Source organism: Sorex araneus, chromosome 3 (genome assembly GCF_027595985.1).
Source record: "Sorex araneus isolate mSorAra2 chromosome 3, mSorAra2.pri, whole genome shotgun sequence".
NCBI lineage: Eukaryota > Metazoa > Chordata > Mammalia > Eulipotyphla > Soricidae > Sorex > Sorex araneus.
In genome coordinates this window covers 158,103,232-158,127,752 of record NC_073304.1, presented here as the reverse complement: position 1 = coordinate 158,127,752, position 24,521 = coordinate 158,103,232, and the positions used below count along the sequence as shown (strand labels likewise).

Sequence of the window (24,521 nt, the reverse complement as noted above, 5' to 3'; positions counted from 1 at the left end):
ATAAAATTATTTTAGCTAATGTATTTCACTTGAAGTCTGTATCACTCCTTTGTTACAGCAATAGTTTTTTAATCTCCTGCCTCTGGTTGTTCTGTTAGAAGTCTTTTTTAAAAAACTGTTAGGTCCTATAATTCATATGTAAAAGCTAAACCCCAAAGCTTTGAATACTGTTTTAAGAGCAGTTATGTTATTGAACACATATTAAGTGCTAGAGTAAGTGCATTACCAGAGAGACTCTCAAAGAAATTCTGTGGGGGAAGTACCACCTGATCCTCACTGGATGGAGATCTCAGAAACGGTCTCAAAAAGATGGTATTTTACCCAAGGCTAAGCAGGAAAGAAATAGCAGGAAACAGATTCTAACTCAAATAGTCCAAGGAGAGGACCAACATTTTTTTTTTTTTTTTGGTTTCTCCCCCTAAATAGAAAGGTTTAGAGAGGTTTATTAGAAAGTAGAAGGAAAGGAAAGAAACTTCCCCACTAGGAAGAACTTAGTACAGGACTCCTGAGAATCAACTTTTAGCACTGACTACATGCTACCTGACTACCTGGAATATAAGGGTCTTCACAATTTGCATTTACTTGCTGTCACCGTATTTCCATATTTTATAACTCTGGGTCATGTTAAGTCTCATATTTAGCTTTACAAACCAGTCCTACAACTTCCTTCCAATCGTTTCATTTACCTGAACTCTCCCCCCTGCCCCCTGCCACCATCTTCTTGAAGGCAACCTTGTGCTGTTATTCAGACCCAGATGAACAGTCACTCTTAGGCAAGTGCTCTCTGAATCTCCCCGTAGAAGTGTTCAGGTGCCCACAGAGGATGGCACTTCTAATTGCTTCTTTGTTTATGCAATGATTAATCCCTTCATAGAGGCAAAAAACTTCTCATAGGTAAAAATCATGATTCTCTGTTGTCTCTTCGAAAACCAGGAACATTGCCAGGACAAACTCCACAGGAAGCAAATAAAATCATTGGCCACCTCATGAGAGCCCGGTAAGGCTGTCTGTGCACATCAGGAGAGGGGGGCAAATCTTAGTTTCCTATGAGACTGTAATCACTTTCAACTGCAGGCTTTCGTCACTAAAACACTCAAGAATTTTAATAGCGAGAAAGGAGACACATTTGTGTGGTAGACACAAAATGCACATAAAAATCTTGCATGGTTTTCGAGGACTGTCTCTGATCTTAAAAACAATCACTATGTCAAAATAATATGTAAAATATAGTTTTAGGCAGAAAGAGAGAGCATGGGATTAAGGTCAGAGCTTCTGTAGCCCCTAGCTCAATCCCTGGCTCTGTCAGTAATGAGTCATGAGGACTGCTAGGTGTGAAAACCCCCAACCCCAAATTATACACACACACACACACACACACACACACACATATATACATATATGTATGCATATGTATAAAGTCTCCTTATGAGCTCGAGTCTCATTTCTAAGAAGTGCAGTGCCTTATGTTCCTATTCTACAGACCAGGGGGTTGAATCTTAAAATTTGGGGCTGGAAAATATTTTAATCACCTACTTTAAGGAAAACAGACAGAGATTATTAGAGTAATAAACACAAAAGACACCAGAATTTCATGAATTTCTTCTAAATTTCAGAAATTCATAATGCTTTTTTAATGTACACTCCAAATCAGCATGCGAAGTCACTCAGGTTAGCTTTGGAAGCGAGAACTTGTAGCACACAATGTTATTTTTGTACTGAAGGCATAGCTCACATGCGGTATTAGAAGACTGGCATCAAAGTGACTGTCTATTAAAAAGCACAGACAACTTTCTCGTGACTAATATCCACGTCATATCATATTTATATTTGTTATGTTCTCCCAAGCAAGTAGGCAGCTTTTGAAAATATTTTAGGGGGAAATTAGGTTTTCCCTGATAATGGACCTAAGCCTCCATAAGCATACTTCATGGCAAACGGGAGTCACTTCTTTTTTTCTTTTTTCTTTCGGTATTTGGACCATACTGGTTGTGTTCAGGGCTTACTCCTGGCTCTGTGCTCAGGGATCACACTCAGATAAGCTGTGTGCAAGGCAAGTGCCTTACCACTGTGCAATCTCTCTGGCCCCTAATGTGAGTTATGTCTTTACCTTGTGTTTCTTAAGTAAAAGGACTGGTGGCTCACAAAATAATCACATAAATGTAGTTAAATTCATACCAAAATTGAAAAGAACAATCTAAACTTGCTGTCTGAACAAGAGAGTAGAGACTTTAGGAAAGATTTTTTAGCAGATAAAGAGAGAAATGATCTGATTTCACTTTTCACTGACATCTAAGACAGCAATATGATAGCTGAATCTGTTAGTCGAAAAAATTCTAGCTGAAAAATGTCACATTATTTGACTACATTCCCCCCCTCAACCACTGATCAAACCAGCCAAACGCACATTAAATAACGACCCAATCAAAACATACCATTAGAAACCTCCTCAATGGTTCATCAAAGTGGTATGACTTTAAGAATTATTCTCACATTCTGCAAATAATATATGCAGATGTACCTTTAATTAATATTTTGCCATGGCTAAAAGGTAACTATGAACTATGTAACGATGATTAAGAATTAGAATAGGAGTTTTTCTTAAAAGTGCCTGCTTCATTTCTGTTCTTGTCTACTCTTTCTTTCACTGTCTCCATCCCTCCCTCCCTCTACCACTCACTCATCTACTTTGGGTCAGGCCCCTTCTGTGGAACAGGGACCCTGTGAGCCTCCGGGATACAGAGGAGAAGCTCCAATTCAGGAGGTAAGCTGGGGCCATGTTGAAGTTCAAGGCCGGGATTACCTCTGAAGTACGAAAAACAGTTACTAAAAAGATTCACTTTTGGGGTTACTGGGGCCTTGTTTCTCTACCCTGTGCTCAGATGATAAAAATTCCTATATAATAGTTTTTTTAAAGAAACATCTCGATGATAAATCAAATAACCTCAAATGGAGAAACCAGTTCAAGCAACAGAATTTCCCTGCTTTACAGTTGTAAATAGTTCTTTCTTCAAATAAGAAGTATTTAATGGGCTGGAGAGATAGATAGTACAGTGGGCAGGCAACTGGCTTGCATGTGCCTGACCTGGATTTGGTCCCCAGCACCCCATATGATCCTCCGAGCATCGCCAGGAGAGATCCCTGAGACAGAGCCAGGAGTAAGCCCCAAGCACTGCCAGGTGTGGCCCCAAACAAACAAAAAAACTAGAAAAATATCTAATACATTTTTTACTAAGTTTCCTAAAAAGTTCTTATGCTTTAAAAAAAAAAGTCTCATTTTAAGGAAACTTGGTCTTAAGGATGTGTAGCAAATAAAACTAATCTATGGAAAAAATACTAATGGCACTTGAAAACTCACTCTTCCACTAAACAGATTTTTATCACAGCTTGGGAATATATGAACACTACAGTTATTAATCACTGTTGTAATTTTTCCAGAAAAATATGACTTGGATCTCCCCAAGAATTTGAAGTACAGCTACAAGTCGAACTGATGCTTGAAAGCTCATGAGTAAGGCAGGTCAGGCCAGAAAACACTCCCCAGGATTAATGTCCAATCCAAGCCAGACTGAACAAAAAAGACACAGAAGAAACACAAAAAGAGAGACTCAAAAAGGAGAAAGGGACTATAGTAGCAGAAAGCATTTTGACAGTAATTAAGGAAGTCTCCACAAGAGACAAATGAGTCTGATTCATTCACAAGAGAGTACTATATAGGCGCATTAAAAAAAAAAAATCACAGTCCTATAGATTAGTGTTAATTTCTCACTTGCCCTTCTTATTCCTGACGCCGGGGATCTAACCCAGGGCCTGACACTGGCAAAGCCAGAGCTCAAGCACTGAGTCACAGCCCTGGGCCACGCTCAGCATCTATCAAATGGGGCCCACGCGGCCCTGGTGGGTCAAAGCTACTCTAACATGTAAATGGGGCGGGGAGGAGGGATAGCACAAAATTTGGGGGCAACTGGAAGGTCAGAGGGGCCCTAGGAAGCAAATAAGGTTGGGAGGGAGCCACAGTGGAAAACAGGGTAGCAGCACTGCTCGAGAAGACTATCACCTAATTTCTAATTATTGCAAGTACAAGCATTGTGGTTTGTGGCCCCTAAAACTCCCTGATCATCCTTAAAGATTGGTCACCGGGAATCAGTCACACATGCACACGCATGCACGCACCAACACACACACATACACACTAAACGGAAAAATGCTTCAAAAGGATTCCCTATGATTTCTCAACCAATTCTGTGTGAGAGAAATGGATTGGATTTGTCACTTGCTCCGAATGGGAAGTTCTCAAAGTTTAAAAAAGTGTAACAGGCTCATCTACTTTATGAAGTTGATTATTCATCAGGAGGACCAATCAGAGAATGCATCACTCAGCAAGACATTTTTCTGAACTTCCTTTTTAAGGAGTATAAAGCAAAATCCATTTCACACGAAAGTATGAGCACTAGTGTAAAATCCGAACTGAAACAATCATCATGCGGAAGGACTATGAACACTATATACAATATAACTGTAGTTTTAGACTGTATACAGAATATATTAAGTTTAAAAACTTTAGCACTGTACTGTAGCACTGTTGTCTCATTGTTATCAATTTGCTCGAGCTGGCACCAGTAATATCTCATTGTGAGACCTGTTACTGTTTTTGGCATACCAAACACGCCACGGGTTGCTTGCCAGGTTCTGCTGTGCGGGTGGGATACTCTCGGTAGCTTGCCAGGCTCTCCGAGAGGGACAGAGGAATCGAACCCACATTGGCCGCGTGCAAGGCAAACAACCTATCTGCTGTGCTATCACTCGGGTCCAGCTAAAAACTTGAGCTCCTCATATATTTATTAAACCAAAAGAGAAAACTAACAGTCTACTTTAACATTAATTTTCTTTTTAGTTTAAAATTTGAGTTAAGAAACTTCAAAGATTTATCTTGTCCTGCAAATTAATCCATTTGCATAGTCGAATACCTTAGAAATAGTTATCATTTTCACCATTTCAAACAAAAGCATTTCAGCATATCAACTAAAATGCATCTGACCTCAGTTTTCAAAGTAACTGCTTCTTAAAATTTATCAGATCACAATTCTACTGTAAGTTTTTCTCTTTTTCTGATACAATAGTCTCTTGTCTCTAGAAAGGACTTTGACAAGTTTTTCTCTTCATAAACGATTAATTTTTAATACTCTTACAGTTTTTAGGGGGAAGTCTGGGCCACCCCTGGCTATGCCCAGGGCTTACTCCTGACTCTGCACTCAGGGCTCACTCTTAACAGGTTTGGGGAACCACACGGGGTACCAGGGATTAAATTCGGGTCTGCGGCATGCAAGGCAAGCACCCTACCTGCTGTACTCTCACTCTGGCCTCTGAACAGTTTTTAATCTTTTTAATAGAAAAAGCAAAACAACTAAGGAAGAGTCATAATAATATTATTTACTTGTATTCTACAATAATTATAATCACTTTATACATCACTGAAGTAGTTCTATATTCAAGAGACATATCTACTTAACTGTTTATGTGACATTTTTCAAAAGTTAATCCTTTATTGAAATTAAGTTTTAAAAATTTTATATATTATAATATTCCAAAACTTGAGTGTTTAGCAATTTTTCTCTCATATAACTGTTTCTATTAAAACATAACATTGACTACATCCAATAGAATTGCTACATGAAAGAAAAACTGCAATATCCTGCTATGATGTTTCAAATGTTTTCAAAAAGCTCCTAATTCAGAGCTACCTGAAAAATCACTGCTAACTGTAATAGCACTAGATATCATAAGTTAGAAAACAGCCTTGCTATTTTTTTTATATTTGTTTAGATTTGGTTTTGGGGCCATACCACACAGCAGTGCTCATGGCTTGTTCCTGGCTCTGTGCTCAGGGATCACTCCTGGTGGGTTCAGGGGAACCATACAGGATGCTGGGGTTTGAACCTGGGTTGGCTACATGCAAGGTGAATGCCCTACCCGCCGTACTATTGGTCCAGCCCCCCAGCCTTGTTGTTTTAATATTTATCGATGCAAAAGTTATTTCAGGATAGTCTGATGTTTTGTTTTTGGTCAGTCCAGCTCTCCTGACTCTGTGCTCAGGGATCACTCCTGGCCGACTCAGGGGATCATATGGGTGCTGGGCTTGAACTGGATCAAGCCACATACAAGGCAAACGCCTTACCTCCTGCACTATCTCCTGGGCCCCAAGATAGTTTAAAGACACATTCTACAACTAGAAATGATCATCTATTTTGTTGACCACGTCCTTGTGAAAATTTTGTATCTTTCCCCCCATCTACTCGGGGATTAGACTGTCTCATAAATCTAAATAAATTCTTATATACCATACCAACAATATGTCTTCACCTCCAAAGTATCTTCCCAGTCTGTGGTGTTTTAAGTTTTTAATCTTCATTATGTGGAAGTTATATGTTGGAAATCACTTCTTCTGTATATTGTCTTATCCAAGAATATTAGTTTCTTTTTTAAAAAAAATCTCAGAACAAAATTAATTCCTATCAGTATCTTTATGGGTTTGAAACACTCCATCTCTGGGCCTGGGATCACCCATCACACGCAGTGGCAGAGTACCTGCCCTGCAGGCTGAGACCTTGAATGCCCAGCAGTGCCCACAAACCAAGTGCAAGCCCAGAGCAGCACTATTCGTGCCCCCTGACCCCAGAATAGCACGACCCTTGGTGAGGAGCCAAAACCAGATGTGCAAACACCACAACCAAAGTGCAAGGACACTGCAAGTGTGCAACCGCTGGCAAACATGGCAACCAACACAGACATGGGTGGGGCCGAGTGACAGTACAGCGGGGAAGACGCTTGCCTTGCACGTGGCCGACCAGCTTCGATGGCCAGCACTCCATCGGGTCCCTTGAGCACCGCCAGGAGCGATCCCTGAGCACAGAGCCAGGAAGGAGTCCTGAGAATTGCTGGACGTGGCCCCCAAACCAAATAAACACATTAAGAACGGATACATAAAACAGAGGCAGTGTGTGAACACTACGACCAACATCTGAGATCCCCAGTCACAGCATTCACAACACTGACGTCAAAGAGCAGGGGGAAAAGAAGACAATTTCCATTTATAAAAGTTACTGCTTTCATACTTTCGAAATTCTCAATGCCACAAATTAAGATATTTTCAAAATTATTATTTTATTACCTCAATATATATTTTGCAATTAACCACATACTCCTCATGGCCTGGTTTCAAACCACACTTTATTATCAAGGATTCTTCTGTAAGATAAATATTTCTGAACTTTTTTTCTTTTTGGTATTTGTGGCCACAGCTGGTGATGCTCAGGGCTTACTCCTGGCTCTGTGCTCAGGTGTCTCTCCTAGTTCTGTATTCAGGGGGTCACTCCTTGTGGTGGGGCTCAGGGAACTCTACAGGGTGCCATGGATCAAACCCATGTCAGCTGCGTGCTGTCCCATCACCCTGGCCCCCTACTGAACATTCTAAACATTGTAACGCTCTATTCTCTGAGCCATGAACGAATAGAATTCTAGCTTTAGAATTCTAGCAATAAAATTCTAGCTTGCTTTTTCAGGAGGGTACCCCAGGTGTGATGGTACAATGGTAGGGCCTGGTGACACAAGGCTGCTCAAGCCACCAGCTTCACCCTGATGGTTCTTAGAGGCCAGCAACACTGTACAATCAAGGCTATACCATGCAGTGTTGCCGGCAGTCAAACACACATGTTCAAACATGTACTGCCAGAGATCAAACTCAAGTCCTCGTACAGATCCAGCATGACCCCAAGCTATCTCCCTGGCCCCAGACACTGGAGTTTTGAATTTCACCTTAACATATGGTAAGACTAAGGTGTCTCCTATCCTCTCACTGAATTTTCTTCCTGCCACAGTTCTCTGGGTCTTGCTCCCCTGTTTCTATTTTCCTCACTTGCAGAAATAATCCCCAGGGCCCACTTGTTTTTGAAAGCCAAAGGGAAACTTCATCTTCCTAGATCTTTAAAATAGGGGCTGGAGCAATAGCATAGTGGGTAGGGCATTTGCCTTGCACTCGGCTGACCCCAGCATCCCATATGGTCCCCTGAGCACCACCAGGAGTAATTTCTGAGTGCAAAGCCAGGAGCAACCCCTGTGTATCACCAGGTGTGGCCCAAAAAGAAAAAAAAATACAAACAAAGCAATATTTGTGCCACTGCCTTAAAAATCTTTTTAAGCAGTCTGTGAGCCAAAGTGCGTCCTCCTGACACCTCTCTTTCTTTTCAGCTCTCCCTAGCCAAAATGAACCCCTGAAAAACTCCAGTCCGTGCCCCAGAACAGACCAGAAACAGATAATGTTTGCCTAATCACCTTCATAAATGTGCAAAGAGAAAACAACACCACAGGGAGGTTGGAAATGGAAGTCAGGAGTTTCTGCACTGTGTTCTTACCTTCGAACCCAGAATTCAGGAGGTGCTCCCCCAGGTCACAGCCGAACACCCTCTCCTTTAAGATCCCCCGCTGCTTCAACTTCTGCTTTGTTGGGCGAGACTTCATGAATGTGCGTAGGAAGGTGATGAGCTTGCCGTGCTTCTTGGACACTAGGAAGGAGGAAGGGAAAGAAGACCTTAGCCGTGGCCAGCAACTGTACCTGGCTTCGTGGGAAAGAAGTGACTGGGTGGCCGACGACACGGCCTGTGCCAAGTACATGCCCCATTCACAGCGGGATGTTTTCAGCTGCGGTTTAGGAAAACACTTGCTTTATAAATAACAACATTAATTTTGTACTTTCTGCTCACCAGCATGTGATCTTACCTAATGAGACGGCGAACAAATTAAGTATTGAGATCTCTGACCTTTAAATCAGCCTGGGAAGCCAGCTTCTGCCTTCCCGACACACACCTCACGGTGCTGTGGAAGCAGGCCTGGGGTGTGAGTTTTACTCTAACACACTGCTTCAGAGTCATTCCCAATAAGTAAGATTTAAAAGGTGCACATGTGTTTCCATTTCTAGTCAATTCCTAAGATGTTTTTTCTTGGTGGTTAGACATTTTTTATAGCAGCTGTTTTTGTTTTAAGGGCCACAAATGACAATGCTCAGGAGTTACTCCCGGCTCTGCACTTGGCAATTACTCCTGGAGGTGCTCTGGGTACCATATGGGGTGCTGGGATCGAACCCAGGTCGGCCTCATGCAAGGCAAGTGCCCTACCCATTGGACTATCGTTCTGGCCCTTTTATTGCATTTAAAACTCAGCAAATAAAGAAACAACTCCTTGTTTCTCACTACATGAAGAGGACAATCCGTTATGATACAAAACTCACTTGTCAAACTTTCTAATGGGAACATTTTAAAAAACATATGCATACTAAAAACATCCCAGATCTTTTACCAGTATCCATAGGAGACTAAATTTAGTATTCGATTATGGTAGTCTACTAAATATGTCACCACAAACATTTGTAGAACTAGGAAAGAGAAACCAAATATTCATAAAAGATTTTCACTGAGTGTGGTATTAGAAAGACACCAATAACAGAATTGAAAGCAAGCAGAGTTCTGAGCAAAATGAGTTTGTGGAGAAGTGCAATCTAGGGGGAATCATTCCAAAGCAGGATGTGCAGTAAACATCACGACCTCAGAGATTAGTCGTAGGCTGGAAGACTAAGTCCTGTGGCCTCAATCCCTCTTTGCAGTTTACAGCTGATTACTGATTACTAGGGTCTGACTGGCTCTTACTATAGGTGTTTGAGTGAATGTAAATTCCTAAAACTCTCGTAAAACAAGTAGGAATTATGGGTGTTAGAATAACATAAAGCCTAACCCGCCCTCCCTCCCTCCTTCCGTTCTCATGTCCTTCCTTCCTTCCTTCCTTCCTTCCTTCCTTCCTTCCTTCCTTCCTTCCTTCCTTCCTTCCTTCCTTCCTTCCTTCCTTCCTTCCTTCCTTCCTTCCTTCCTTCCTTCCTTCCTTCCTTCCTTCCCTCCCTCCTTCCTTCCCTCCTTCCTTCCTTCCTTCCCTGTATCCCTCCCTCCCTCCCTCCTTCCCTGCACTTCCTCCATCCCTCCTTCTCCACATTTGGTGCCCGGGATTTAAAGTGGGGGTCAGCTGCATGCAGGCAAGCACCCTTCCCCTTATCCTGTCTCTCCTTGCACTATCCCCAATTCCCACAGCAGCATCCTTGCCTGAGAATGACCAGCCCTAAATTTTGTCCGTAACAGAGAGAATCCTGGGACTTGAAAGTTTCAGTGCTAGAATCAGGGAAAGTCCTTAGCAAACTGGGACGAGAAGGTAAGAAGGCTACGCAGCCTGTGCACAGGTTATGTGGGAAATAGCAGTTTTCTTATAAATTACTGAAAATTTACATAAACTCGTTAATTGTACTGATCCTCTGACCCATTGGGGAGCTTTGGGTAAACTACCTTCCTTACATCTTGTATCTGAAATTCCATGCTGTAAACTTCAGTGGCATGCTCTCTTATCAGTCAGTGATTCGTTTATAGCACACTCGGGAAACTTCAAAGGCAAGTCATACATGTCGTTATGTATTAAAGTAACTGCAATTCTAGGAGTTTTATTCTTTCCTACTCGCTAGCAGATTGCATTATGGATCTTTGTGAATGTGCAGCCATTAAACTATTTCTGCTCACTTTCAAACATTTCTATGTGACTTTAAAATAATTTCGACAAGATTTCTAAGAACTACAAATGAGTTTGGTTTGTATTATTCTGACATAGAATACTATACATATCTGGAATTTAAATTTTTTCTAATATTTCCACCAGGAAACATGGCATATCATGATTTTCCTAGACCTTTTACTTTTATATTGTTCAGTAAGGCTTTCTAGTTTTACCTAGTTTTTTTAAAATATAGTTTTATTTTGAATATATTCTACATATACACTGCTAGCGTACATCTATACTGCTAGAAATTTTGTATTTGTTTCTGTTTTTTGAAATAGAGATAGAAAATAATACTTCTCAATTATGTCTTAGCTGATTAGATAGCAGGAAAATTATGTATAGCTCAAATTTGAAGACTGAGTGGTTTTAGAAGGTCTTCAGTTAAGCCTTTAGATTTCACAGATACGCAATTGTGATCATGGAGATTTTTTAAATCCCTTTTCTAGTAATAATTTCTCACTTTCACATCAGATTCTGATAACTGTCAGAGCTTCCAAGTTATATGTTAGTAGTAGACATTCATATTTCCAGGTTTGGGGGCCACCCCTGGCTCAGCGGCCCAGAAATTGCTCCTGGTGGTGCTAAGGGGACCAAGTGGTGCTGGAGATGCAAACCTGAGGCTTGCAAAGCACAATTCTGGCATTCCAATTTTGATGCCAAATTTAATTTTTTAAAAAATCTACTGAATTTGACAACTGCATATGATTTATATGAGAAGGAATTTTAAGTTTTAGATTTCCAAAAATGTCTCAGAAGAGCAGAACCCGAATTTAAAGTATTAGTCATGCAATGACAGGTACATAAATTCCTAATTGTGTACCATATCTCAGGAACTGTTTCAGACTCCGCCATTACAGTGGGGAAAAAGGAAGAACGAGAGACGTTCCTTGCTCTCACTGAGCCCACAGGAAGGAGAAATACAATGAACAATTAACTAATTATACTGCTGGTGTTAACAACGATGCACGTGTTTCTGCACCACTCATTTCTTAGAGAATCCTAGAGGGAGAATCTTATTACTGTAGTCAGCTTTAAATGAAGAAACTCGAGCGCAAAGTGCTTTCATTAAAGGCTGAGCAGGATTCAAAACCAGGAGCCTCGAGTTCTAAGCTCTCCATCTCGATGTGATACTGCTTAACTTCAGACAGCAAGGTGACTTCAGATTCTCATAGCTGCTGGGGAGGACATGAGGTGACAGTGATTTGAGAGGCAAGAATCCAGGGTCTAGGCAGAGAGGGAAGATCTGTACTGGAGATTCAAGAGTGTGGTGGATGGAAAGGCAGGCGTGCAGTGCAGGTAAAGAGGCATGCAGAGGCTGCGGTCAGCAAGGCCAGAGCTTGGAGGCCCGAGCACAAAGAGTGACCTTGGTGCAACGAGAATACAATCAACGGTCTTTCTACAAAGGTCACTATAGAACATGCCCAGTCAAAGGTGAACTAAGAGGAACCTGGTTGACATAAGGTTCATTGAAGACAAGGTCAGCAAAACCCTCCACGATATTGAAGATAAAGGTATCTTCAAAGATGACACGGAACTAAGCAATCTAGTAGAAACAGAGATCAACAGATGGGACTACATTAAACTAAAAAGCTTCTGCACCGCAAAAGATACAGTGACCAGAATACAAAGACTATCTACAGAAGGGGAAAGGATATTCACACAATACCCATCAGATAAGGGGTTGATATCAATGGTATCAAAGCACTGGATGAACTCTACAAGAAGAAAACATCCAACCCCATCGGAAAATGGGGTGAAGAAATGAACAGAAACTTTACCAAGGAAGAGATACGAATGGCCAAAAGGCACATGAAAAAGTGCTCTACATCACTAATCATCAGGGAGATGCAGATCAAAACAACCATGAGATACCACCTCACACCACAGAGACTAGCACACATCCAAAAGAACAAAACCAACCGCTGTTGGAGAGGATGTGGGGAGAAAGGGACCCTTCTACACTGCTGGTGGGAATGCCGACTGGTTCAGCCCTTTTGGAAAACAATATGGACGATTCTCAAAAAATTAGATATTGAGCTCCCATTTGACCCAGCAATACACTGCTGGGAATATATCCCAGAGAAGCTAAGAAGTATAGTCAAAATGACATCTGCACTTATATGTTCATTGCAGCACTGTTTACAATAGCCAGAATCTGGAAAAAACCTGAGTGCACTAGAACAGATGACTGGTTGAAGAAATTTTGGTACATCTATACAATGGAATACTATGCAGCTGTTAGAAAAAAGGAGGTCATGAATTTTGCGTATAAGTGGATCGGCATGGAAAGTATCATGCTAAGTGAAATGAGTCAGAAAGAGAAAGACAGACATAGAAAGATTGCACTCATCTGTGGAATATAGAATAACAGAGTAGAAGACTAACACCCAAGAATAGAAGAATAGTAGAAATAAATACCAGGAGGTTGACTCCAGGGCTTGGAAGCTGGCCTCACATTCTGGGGAGAGGGCAACTCGGAGAAGGGACCACCAAGTATAATGTGGTCGGAGGCCATGTGGGGGAAGGGTGATGCGGGCTGAATGTGGACTAGAGACTGAACACAGTGGCCACTCAACACCTCTATTGCGAACCACAACACCTAATGAGAGAGAGAGAACAAAAGGAAATGCCCTGCCACAGTGACAGGGTGGGGTGGGGGGAGATGGGATTGGGGAGGGTAGGAGGGATGTTGGGTTTACCGGTGGTGGAGAATGGGCACTGGTGAAAGGATGGGTTCTCAAACTTTGTATGGGGGAAACATCAGCACAAAAATATATAAATCTGTAACTGTACCCTCATGGTGATTCATTAATTAAAAATAAATTAAAACACACACACACACACACACACACACACACACACACACAAAGAGGAACCTGGTTGAATAAAGCACTGATGTATGGCACAAAGGAGAACTAATGCTTTACTCATAGCTTCTTTAAACTGAAGAAACACTGACTTGAAACATTATGTAGGTTTCAGGTATACAATAGTACACACCTATCAGTACATCTGTCACTATAGCACTGTCGTCCTGTTGTTCATCGATTTGCTTGAGTGGGCACCCGTAACGTCTCCATTGTAAGACTTGTTGTTACTGGTTCTGGCATATTGAATACACCACAGGTACCTTGCCAGGCTCTGCCGTGCAGGTGGGACACTCTCGGTAGCTTGCCGGGCTCTCCGAGAGGGATGGAGGAATCAAACCCAGGTGGGTTGCATGCAAGGCAACTGCCCTACCCACTGTACATTATAGTAAATTATAATAATTTACTATATTTACTATATTTTGGCATAGTAAATTGCAATTATTTAAAACTGAACAAGTGCAAATGTTTTATTTTTGTAAATAAAAATACAATTATTTATTTGTATTTGGACTCCGTGCCAGGCTATTTTCACTCAGGGTGCCCCAGAGGGGGGTGGGTAAGAACCCTCCCCACCCCAAGGGACCCAGCCCTGGCAGCCGACCTCCACTACTCAACTGCCACCATGTTCCAGGTCGCTTTCCAGACACTCCAGCCAAGCCTCACGCATGAATGTTCATGTTCATCAGTACATCATGTTCATGAAATTCTCGTGTCATTCTTCACCACATAGTTGATTGATTTTACCTAATTTCAGGCCCTCTTTCCACTTTCCTTATTATTATTTTTTTTTTTGCTTTTTGGGTCACACCCGGCGATGCACAGGGGTCACTCCTGGCTCATGCACTCTGGAATCACCCCTGGCGGTGCTCAGGGGACCATATAGGATGCTGGGATTCGAACCCAGGTCGGCCGCGTGCAAGGCAAACGCCCTACCCGCTGTGCTATCGCTCCAGCCCCCTCCACTTTCCTTATTAGTAATTTTTTAATTGGACTACTAAATGGGTTAGTGGTAAAAATATTTGATGTGGGGAAAAGAAAAGAATATCATTAAAGAAATATTATGAAAGAGAATAGGGCACTAAAGCATTTTGTTTAGGTATTTACTAATGAAGACAGTGATATGAAATAATCATTGTAAATTCTTTCAATTTTTTATTTTTCTACTTAGTTTCTTGAAAGAAGGGTCTTGCATCAATTGATATGATTAATCACCAGAATGTATTGTTAAAAAGTAAAGAGGAAATATATATTTTATTAATATACACATATAGTAATTATATATACACACATATAATTATATTATATTGCATAATTTACCCATATGCCATAGATGTTTGCATTATATAATACATTATACATTATAATACATTATACATAATATGTACATTTTATATAATGTGTATATGTATTTAGCATAACAAAGATGGGTAAAACACATCACATATGCATAAATTCACACAAATGCATATGCATATATGTAAAAGGGCTTATTTTTTCAAAGCGAAACACCAGGAGGATAAACTAGAAGCAGTACAAATGGGCCAAAGGAACGGGTTTTGGACCCACAGTGGGTCTCACTCAGTGGCTTCCCCTTTGCACCAGTTAGTAAGAGTCACTTCTGAGCAGCTGCAGCATGGGACATGGAGAGCTACATCAGAATTCAACTGGGATCCCGGGGCTCACTCAGGGCTGAGCCCGGCCCAGGGGAAGACCACTGGAAGGTTGGGGCAACAGAGTGCTGGTCAAGGGTCACGGAATGCACTGACTTAGCGAAAGTGAAATGATAATTCTGGAGATAAAATGATCAAAACCAAAAAACAAACGAATAAGGACAGGGGCTGAGGAGATAACTCACAGCTCTACCAGCAATGCTGGGTTAGCCCTTGAGGCCCAGACCCTAATCATAGCACTATCTGGTCTGTTTTTGCTAGACGTGGCCCCAGGCCCCCCCCCCCCCCAGCACTGCTTCGGAACTGCTTCCCACACCCCCAAGAGGAAAACAAATGTGCAAATAAAACAAAAAGAATACCCAGGCAAAAGTAAGTCACACCACTTTACACTCAAGTACTTTCTTGAGCGACAATGCACCAGGCACCCTGGTACTTAGGCCTCTCCAACTTCTTAGGCATGACAGATGTGTATCTGGGACCTTTTCCACCAGTCAGGCCCAAGCAGACCAGTCTTTCCAGAAGTTCAAACACTTTGGTAGTATGACACAGCCTAATTATCTCCCAGTTCAATCTTTATGATACCAATAGACAGTTTATAGGGATACACTGAAACACTTCCAGCTCTTAAAACCCACACTGGACCTTGGCACGGAGAGGCAAGGTAGTGGCTGTCTCGAGTTACAGGGACGTGGTCTTTTAAACCAGTTTCACATTCTCTTTGTACCTTAAACTAGCAATTTCTGAGTCTGGTTCTCAGAGATCTTCTGGGCCAATTTAAGGAAAATCTGCACGTGGATTAATCTCTCGAGGTAGAAGGAAAATGGACTCTAGATAATGGCCTGAGGTTTATCTGATTTTATGTATCAAGTTTTAAGATCTACAATAAATTCAGAAAGGCAAGAGGCTTCAATGAGCGAGGGGAGTGGCGGGGCAGGTTATGCCTGAAGGGAATGAGCTCATGAAACCTGAGGGAGAATAAAGCATGAATATATTATTTAGCGTGTCCAATAGATTGTCACGATTTTACACAACTTCCTGTCTTCTGCTTAGAACTCTGAAACACAGATTAGATTACCACTTGGTGAGACTGAACAGAGGGCAAGAGAAACGCAGGCAAATGGATGGAGGGGTATTTCAGACTATCTGAAGACCTCTTCAAATTCTAAGCCCCTGGAACAGGCTCGGACATACTTTCTATTAACGTGAAGGCATCTGAGTCTTCATTTGAAGTTCCGTACACCTGCTCCTAGTTACAGCATAGCCACACATTTATTCATGTTAAAAAGTGTAGAGGAAAGACAGGCTAATGTCTTAAAAATTCTGTTCTTCCAGAGACTATATAAATAAAAAGATAATTTTGAAAAAAAGAAAGAGTATTTGGCACCAAAGCCTATTACTTCCTGCTTAAGCGTTAAGGTGATCATTAGCCGAGAGATTTTCTCAACCTCTCGATTAACGGGAGTCTTAAAGGGCTGGCTCTAGTTTGGTGGAGCCCCCAATCCCCTTGTGGGGTGCTGCTCTGAGGGGACCTGGGGTGGTGGATCTGGCTGTGTGGTGCACCAGGTGGGGTGGGGGCAGCATCTTCATCTTGGGCAGCCTGCGGCGAGAGCCCTGCAGAGGCCTGAGTGCAGTGTGTGCATGTGGAGCGCCCGTCCCTGGGTGGTGGCTGGGGGCTGCAGGGATCACACCCAGGGCCTTGTGCGTGGTTTGCCACGGAGCCAGTCCTGGGGCCCAGTGACTGGTTTGAGGCCTGACTAACTGAAACATGACTGAAAGAAGCTGTGGCTGATGGCTGCTCATGGTTATTAGAGAGAAGGAAGTGAGAGAGCATGAGAGCCCTGTGGGGATATTGACTTGAACAATACTCAGCACTGGGACTGGACAGAAAGGGTTGCACAGAATAACATGATGAAAAGCCATGTTCATATATATGTATGTATGTATGTACGTACGTATGTATGTATGTATATGAGGCAGAATCTCCTGCCCCTGCACCAGGCTGTCTTCACTGGGGCCCCCTTGGAGGGGGGCGGGTTAAGATTTCCTCCCCGCCCCAAGCAGAGCCCTGGAAACTGAAAACCTCCAGAACCCAGCCACAGACATTATCAAGGTCATTCTACACATGCTCGGATGAGCCTCACGCATGAAGGAACCAACAGAGGAACCCAGGTATGCAGGACCTGTGGCTCAGATCTCCAAACCTGATTGGATAAGCACTGGGCCTCCTCCACCCAGATCCCCTGTTTTCCAGTAGCTTGGGAGTCATACCTACAAACTGCCAAATTGCCCCTGTGCCATTGTAATCTCATCAACGGCCAAGATCCAAAGACTATAAAACAAAACTCCTGGAAGAGAGCAATGCAGAATCTTACATGGCAGAGCCTGGCAAGCTGCCTGTGGTGTATTTGATATGCCCAAAACAGTAACAATAATGGGCCTCATTCCCCTGAGCCTGAACGCGACAAGGACGAATGAGACATTACTGGTGCCTACTTGAGCAAATCGGTAAGCAACAGGACCAAAGTGACAGTGATACAGATATACACATGCACACACACACACACACACACACACACACACACACACACACTGGAGTGATAGCACAGCGGGTAGGGCATTTGCCTTGCACACAGCCGACCCAGGTTCGATTCCTCCACCCCTCCCAGAGAGGCCGGCAAGCTACCGAGAGTATCCCGCCCACACGGCAGAGTCTGGCAAGCTACTTGTGGCGTATTCGATATGCCAAAAACAGTAACAACAAGTCTCACAATGGAGGTGTTACTGGTGCCTGCTCGTGCAAATTAATGAGCAACAATATGACAGTGCTATATATATGTGTGTGTGTATATATATACATACATACACACACACACACATATATATACATACATCTATATCTTTGCTTTTGTTTTTGGGCCACACTAAGTAGTGGTCAGGGCTTACTCCTGGCTTTCTGCTCAGGGATCACTCTTGGCTGTGCTTGGGGGTCCATGAGAGGAATTGGGGATCGTACCCGGGTCAGCCACAAGCAAGCCAAGATAGCTTTCCCAGCTGTACTATCTCTCAGGCTCCTTTTGAAATTTTTTCTTTTTAGTCAATATGGAACTTTTCCATGTGTTTAGACTGGGATAGACATACAGCCATGCTACTGTCTCTCCTATGTATAGCCATTTATTTTATCACCTTTTATTGAATAATTCTTTCTCTGATTTGTAAAATTAGATCTTACATGAAATGATGTGCCGAGAGTGGACACTGCTTAGGAGGCTCAAGGAAAGAAACCACTTTCCAGGAATTAAAATCCATGTTATGACACTTCCTTTTTCATAGACTATAAAAGAACATTAGTATAAACAACTGATGATGAATAATGATACAAAGGGATACTTGTGGTCACATGAAAAACCTCGTAAGTAGTTGCGATGGTATGGGATTTCAGGAGGGGTTTTACCCCTAAAACACCTTTTAATGAAGAACTTTTTAATTAGCGATGAACTTTTTATTTAGTGAAATAAAGACATTTCAAAGGAATTCTGTCAGTGACTCCCACTTGTAATCTTTCTTAACCTTCTAATCTGTATCTTATGTTACAGCTGCTCTTTCCCAGTTCTAACCAGTATAGTATTTCACAGTTCTACAAAGGCAATATAAAGAAAACATAGAAAATGAATCCTAAACTATATACCTGACTAAAAAATAATGAAAGAATGTCCAGAAACTGAGCAACATCACAGCAGTAGTTGTACAGATTTTATCTACCAAGTGCTTCCTACAGGCTAGTTTTATGCCTGCTGGCCGGTTCAATTTGTATTGATATTATACTCTGAAAGACTGAAGCTCCAAATAGAAACAAGTATCTGATCGAGAAGATTTTCTCCTCAAAGGTGATAACAGAAAAGTCACACTAAACATAATCTAATTAATCTGCCATTACATTCTATGCAATTAGTGTGTGTGTGTGTGTGTGTGTGTGTGTGTGTGTATGTGATTTTTTTGGAAAATAAACTGAGGACCTCACACATGTGAAGCATGTGCTACTGCTGAGCTACATCCCCAGTCCCTGCAACATCTTCAAATGTAAATTAGGAATAAGATTGATGATACTTTGTATCTTTCCCCTCTTCTATGTGACTAGCTGTAAATGCCAAAAAACCCAATACTTCAATTTCTTTCATTTATAAGTTACTAACCTTCAATACCCAAGTATGAGTTTTCATATGTGATGAAAATAGTTAACAAGTGTGAAATATTAGCAATTCTATTTAAATATTTATAAATGCACACTTGAGCCAAAGACCTTTTGTAAAGTTTTATAGCTTTCCAATAATGAAACAACTGGATGAAGTTATCTTTATAAGCAATGAAAGGCATAAGCAATGAAAATGTATGGGACCAAGGATATAGAGAAATAGTTAGAGTCCCATTTCTAAATACCAGAAACTCGCTAAAGTTAACACAGGTTAATTAACCAGTTTAGAGCTCGAGTTTTAGAGGAAGAAATGAATGTTACCAGTCAACTTATAAATTCTAGATTTCTGTCAAAATTCTTGAGGCATCATGACATACTCTCAAGAAGGTAGAAAGTCAGAAAAACATTGATAGCTCTGAAATCTGTAGGATTTTTGTTTTAAGAAAATTTGTCCTAAGGGAAAACAACATCATTTAAAAGTAAATGAGAGAACTGTCAAACAAACAAACAAACAAAAAAACCCCAAAAGAAAAACAACCAAATGAGACTTTTGAAATCATCTTTAAAAACTCTGACCTAAATATTTATGATAGAGAATTAGGCTTAATGCTTCTAAAATTAATTTCAAATTATTTTCATTTTCCCCACAACTGACAAGAGTAACTACAGTGCTTACTAAATAATATGTTATATAATATAACAATTTCTAGAATTTGGTGAGTCTATCTTTAATTGTTAGACACATTCACAGTTATATAGCTCATATGCACTCATTTTGTATCAAGCCATTTAATACACTATTGCTTGCTTCTTTATCTGCTTCCAAGTTCTCAGTAAATAGTACAATGGACATTTATCATACAATTTTTACTATAAAATGCCATATGCTCAATAAATATTTTTATAAAGATTAATTTTTGAACTAGGTTTCAGGACTTGTAGGACATACAGGTTCCAAACTTCTGTAAACTTATATTCTACCAGGTTGTTACTCAAAATGCAAAAACCTCATTGTCTCTCTAGGAATCAAAGTTTATTTCTAACTGCCTGTCTCCCTTTTACCCCATCCCTCCCCCCGCACACATTTTTAAGGCTTAAAGGCAGAAATAGAGCAACTTGAATCTTGAATTAATTTCATTCTTCTTCTGCCCCAACATATATTTGGAAACAATAATAACAAGAAACTTTTTAGATAGACTGAGTATTAACTATCCTGAATTGTGGAATATTAAGGTACAGAATCATCAATATGTCTTGAACAGTTTGGGAGGTCAGAGGGAACAAACACCACACTGGAATGTGTTCGTGTAACAGCTGCAAGAGAAACACTGCAGGCTTGTTTGCCAGCCACGAGAGTCTATCTGCCGGCAGCCCAGGGATGAGCCTTGGAATGTGGATCACCGAAGGTCTTGGTAGCTGTGCATTCCACGTCAGCGGGAGAAAACCCGGCATTCAAGAAATGTCATGGACATGCAATGCCCAATTAAAAATAGCACGGACAGCAATGGCCCTTGTATGAAAAACTGGAAAGTTACTACCAGTTTCCTAAGTCCAACAGGGTCATTTACTTAGGAGAAAAGGCATTTCCAAAAGTATCACTATGTGGAATGCAAACAGATGACACCAGGGGACGCAGAAAATAAATGTTATCAATTTTAGAAAACAAACCCTCTGACAAAGAGAGAAAGAACAGTCCACTTGCCAAAAGAGAATTTGGAAAACAGACCACAGAGCGCTTCTTTAAAGTACCCAGCACAGCTCTTGGGGGTGAGGGCAGACCTGTGGTTCACTGAATTATTTTGGCATTAGAATAAAAATGTCCTTTTTTTTTTTTTTCAGGATTCAGAAAAAAATCCAAACAGCATCATATGTATTCTTCACAGAGAAGTAGAGTACATAAACAGTAGTAACACAGAAAGGACTTGATATGTTACACCCTTTAAAAAAATCATAATTTCCTGGGGAAAAGGCTCATCAGGTTAAGACAAGCCATTTGTACTTACATTTACTTTCCCAGGATCAATAAATTTCAGTTATAATGATCAAAAAAGGCTCCAGATTAGTTTATTTGATTTTTTTGGGGGGGAGAGAGATATAAATGAACTGGTTTTTCCCTTCTAAAATTGACATCTACATTTTATTTGAAGATTGACGTTACTAATGAAAACAACCAATGTGGTTTTTTTGTCTCTCAATTCTGTGCCCTAAACACAAAGCTTCTTTTTTATGTGTGTTTTAAAACTGGCAAATTTACCACCTCAGTTATTACATAAAAAAGAAGATGACTAAGTTCATTTCTAAATATGGAACAAGAAGATTTGCATTTTCGCAGGCGAGGAGGAGGGAATGCGAGGTGGATATAAATTCCTGACACCAAGGGCTTCTGACACCGCCAGCACGGAAGAGAATGTAAGACTGCAGAGGCCTCTCTGCTAAGGAATTTGAAATAATCTGAGTTTTCCTTTTCCCGGGATGAACTTTTTTTGTGAAGCTTAAACACAACTAGTACTTCAGGAGGTTAATTATTTCACTGTCTCCCTTATAAAAATTGTACAGAAAAAAAAAATGGGTAACCACAAATTCTCAGGGATTCAGTAACATCAGAGATAAAAGGTAAAACCTCAGGCTGATAAGATGTTCTACTGTAACATTTGAAAATTCTCTTTTCCTTATTTTACATTGAATATTTCATATTGATTAGCCTAGAATGCTCTTCACCTTGCTCTAGTTCACTCCTGTGTACTTTATGAAACTATAAAGCTCCGTGTGAGAAACCGATCATGAACCTAGGCAGTTTAGGCTTGTTTTTGTGACTTGGGTTCTCTCTGTTTTCTCCTTGTTCTGCTTGGTTTTGTTTGTTTGATGACAGGAGGTGGAGGGGAACAGTTACATACTTGGCCTTTCAGAACTGAGAGTGAACACTTTTTATTTAAAGGCGTAGAAGGCTGTCCCGCCATCCTACTTTTGTGCACTAACAGGTAATATGAACATGGGTTTGGCGCTAGACAGACTTAAGGATTAGAATCCACTCACTAATCACTTATACATTTGCAAGAGCCTGAGCAAATTGCCTATGGAAATCTCGTAATTACCTCACCTCCACAAAGAGTGGGAATGCCAACAGTGACATCTGTGACTCCCTGTGGCGTTCCTACGATGCCTAGGAGAAATTATCCGTGCCAAGCCCTGTACTCAGTCGGTAACAGTACCGAGGAGAGAAATTTACCGTTCCAGCTTCTGTCCTGGGTTACATACTATGTGAATCCTTCAAAGTACCGGACCAACTTGAACCTGAGTCAGCTTTCCAGGACAGTTTCAGTCACATCTGGCTGCACCTCTGCAGCTCAGGGTGGGGCCTGCCAAGGATGAGGGTGTCAGGATGGGGGTGCCAAGGATGCAGGCAACAGGGAGGAGGGTGCCTTTTTACTTCTAAAACAAGAACCTTAATCGCAAACTAATCCAAGCAACTCTATTTTGGGGGGGGGGGAATAAAATACGGTCTCAAAAACTATTATTATCTATGCAAGAGACTTTCATTTCAAAGGATGACAAGGAAAAGCTTAAAATCCCCAAATCCTCTCCCTCCCCCGTCTATGGTTTAGAAGTTTAAAAACTTGACATCATTTCAACAGTCCTGACAAGAGAAATGCTCAGAGATGGATATGCTGTGAATCAGAGAACAACTGGGGACTCGGAGAGGGATCTCTTACTTTAATAACATGCAACTATCATCAAGATGTAAAGAAGCACTTCATAGAACTGGAAAACTATTCTATTGGCAAAAACATCTCTGGAGACGAAAATCAGAGCCAACACAAATATTTTATGAATAGAGGGGTTATTCTTACAAATGTCAAGGAGGAAAACACTGGCTCCGTGAAGGTGAGAGGGCAGAAACCTCTCTACTTCCTGGTGCTGACTTAGTTTCTTCGGCACGTTCTAACCAAAGTCCTTACAGTCCATCACTGCTGCAGGTTTTCAGTTAAAAGTTAAAATGCCATCAACTCACCACAAGAAAACATTAAATATGATATACACTGGTCTGCGTGCATAGAATAGGTACTTACGAAACAAAGTTACAGTCTTCTAATTATGAAAACTTTTGCCCAGTAATTGAAAGGTCTGGACAACAGTAACACGCTGATTCCAAATTTGCACCCTAGGCAGTTTCTGGAACTGACCTGACAGCTAATGCCTCCAATCTACTTTGAACATGATCCTTTCTCTCCAAAGCCTTCTCTCTGGGAAGTGAAAAAAAAAAAAAAAAAAAACCCACGAAGCCTCCACCCCAGCTCCAGGCAATCAAGGAAACCCAGGGCTCTAAAATGCTTCCGGGCCACTGGATCCGGTGCCCTTACCTCTGGCCTCCGCACAGCTCTGCTCCGGATCAATAGTCCCGATAGCTCCCAATGACTGCACTGGACACGCTGCAATCTGTGCCCGGTGAATCGGAGCCACGCTGGCTCCGGTCTTAGCCTCCCACTGGCCGCTCCGCCTCCAACTGGCAAAGCGCTGTAGGTTCCAGTTCTGTTTCCAGGGCCCCCCGTTCAGCAGTTTGCCTTGCCTCCCCCCCTTTTATTTTGGTCCGGGGAAGAGTTGGCTGGTGGTTGTGCTCCTCCAGAGAGCTCAGCCTTGCCCCAGCGTAATCCTCTCCTCCGCAAGATCTGCTAGGAAACGCTGCTAACAACGCCCAGGACTCCCCGGCGGAACAGGCTCTGCGAGTCGGGCTCCACCCATCAGCTGCACCCAGGTGAGCACTTCCTGCTCGCAGACTCAGGCAGGGAATCATTCCTTTCATCTTTTCAGAAGTTCCTTGCTATTTGGTTATTTATGGTGCCATCCAGATGGGAGCCGGAGTAGCCAATAAAAACCAGGACACTTTTAGGACCCAAATAAAGTAAGAAAAATAAGCAAGCAGGAAGTAGCACCAGCGAAAGGCTGAATCATTACAGGAGCAGCAAGAAGGCTAAGGGAAACTTCTAAAATATCTTTTCCAAACTGAGCTATAATTGTTCTTCGATGAACACATTAAAAAAAATCAGTTTATACTACCTCTGTGAAAAAAAATCTTGAGAAACCAATTCATAAAACATCATGGGGGGAGGGGGGATTAAGTTACTGTCAGAATTAGATGAGTTTTCCCAAGGATGGATT

At 41.5% G+C, this 24,521-nt stretch overlaps 1 protein-coding gene across 6 annotated transcripts in view; it reads right to left on the bottom strand.

Moving 5' to 3' along the window:
• Window positions 1-24,521, bottom strand: part of ARHGAP32 (Rho GTPase activating protein 32) — a 259,745-nt gene that overhangs the window by 24,747 nt on the left and 210,477 nt on the right. For 5 of the 6 annotated variants that reach the window (XM_055133619.1, XM_055133617.1, XM_055133621.1 and 2 more), the window contains one exon: window positions 8,406-8,555. In XM_055133619.1, coding sequence (XP_054989594.1) covers window positions 8,406-8,555 — 150 coding nt within the window. Of the gene's footprint in view, window positions 1-8,405; window positions 8,556-23,725; window positions 24,033-24,521 lie in introns of those variants that run through there. The other variant, XM_055133622.1, reaches the window with a different exon arrangement.